This window comes from Suricata suricatta, chromosome 13, assembly GCF_006229205.1.
Source record: "Suricata suricatta isolate VVHF042 chromosome 13, meerkat_22Aug2017_6uvM2_HiC, whole genome shotgun sequence".
Taxonomy (NCBI): Eukaryota; Metazoa; Chordata; class Mammalia; order Carnivora; family Herpestidae; genus Suricata; species Suricata suricatta.
In genome coordinates this window covers 27179346-27180555 of record NC_043712.1, presented here as the reverse complement: position 1 = coordinate 27180555, position 1210 = coordinate 27179346, and the positions used below count along the sequence as shown (strand labels likewise).

The 1210-nt window shown below is 38.7% G+C and overlaps 2 protein-coding genes across 2 annotated transcripts in view; one reads left to right on the top strand and one right to left on the bottom strand.

Annotated features, from left to right (window-relative positions):
- The window catches only part of LOC115276845 (olfactory receptor 13D1-like), a 1099-nt gene extending 854 nt beyond the window's left edge, over window positions 1-245 (top strand). Inside the window, exon 2 of the mRNA XM_029920957.1 lies at window positions 10-245. Within this exon, the coding sequence (XP_029776817.1) occupies window positions 10-245 (236 nt within the window). The remainder of the gene's footprint in view (window positions 1-9) is intronic.
- LOC115276682 (olfactory receptor 13C9-like) overlaps window positions 1-1210 on the bottom strand; it is a 136476-nt gene that overhangs the window by 73099 nt on the left and 62167 nt on the right.

Here is a 1210-nt window from a genome sequence, read left to right as displayed (position 1 = left end):
GAAAGAAAGCCTTTTCTACCTGTTCTGCCCACCTGACTGTGGTTATCTTATTCTATGGCTCAGCCCTTTTTATGTACATGAAGCCCAAGTCAAAGGACACTAATACTTCTGATGAGATCATTGGCCTGTCTTATGGAGTGGTAACCCCAATGATGAATCCCCTCATCTACAGCCTGAGGAATAAAGAGGTGAAAGAAGCCGTGAAGAAAGTCCTAAGCAGACACCTGAATATACTGAAATCATGAAAGGCCTTAAGGCCTGTGATATCCTAAGTAGAGAACTAGATCTTGTCCTTTCTATTCAAAGACAAGATTCCAAAACCTACTATCCTGACAGCTTGTATGTTTGCAAAGCCAAATTTGGGACTCATTCTTTTCAATATAAAATGCTGATGTAAACCTTCTAAATAGTGCCTTATCTGCTGGGTTTCCATTTATAAGCAGGTCTTCTAATTGCTCCCATGAAGGTCGTGATACTGTTCATCAAGATAAATCAATCTATCAACCTAAATCTTTCTCAATTTCTTTTTCCCTGTCTCTTTGTCTCTCTCTCATCTCCTTTCTCTTTTCTCACTCCTACTCACCTCTCTCCTCCATGTATGTCCCTTCTTCTCCTACTTTCTCTTTCTCTCCTTTCTCAGCGTCTTTGAAGTGGACATTTGTTGCTTTTGTTATGCAACATCCTTGCATAATGTCACTGTACAGTTTGCAGGTCTGCACAATACATAGGAATATTATAAATATTTTTTTCTTGAGGAACCAACAGTCCCCCACTCTCAGTCCATCTTTTACAGGGTGGCACTGTCCCAATCTTCTGAAACTTAGGGTAAGCAAGGAAACAAGACTTGCCAAACATTAATTAATTAACTATTTAAAGGTTTATTTCTTTAGTCATACTGGTTGCTATAGATTAGCAAGTGACCTAAGTCAGGCTAATCAGATACAATCCAAGAGCCCTGCCCCAGTGTCAGAAAAAAAGTTATTTTCTCTGTAATGATCTCTCAATTAGTAGAATGTAAACCAAGAACTCCTGCTGATCATCCTTGTCAATATGCCAGAGAGACTGAGAAAGTAGAGCTGACATAGAGAATGTGCCTGATGATGCCATTCTAACTCCTGAAACCAGTGATGGCTACAATCAGACTCCACTCTGTACAATTTATTTATATGAATCAAATTAGCACTTTATGCAAAACTAATTTCAATTAGAT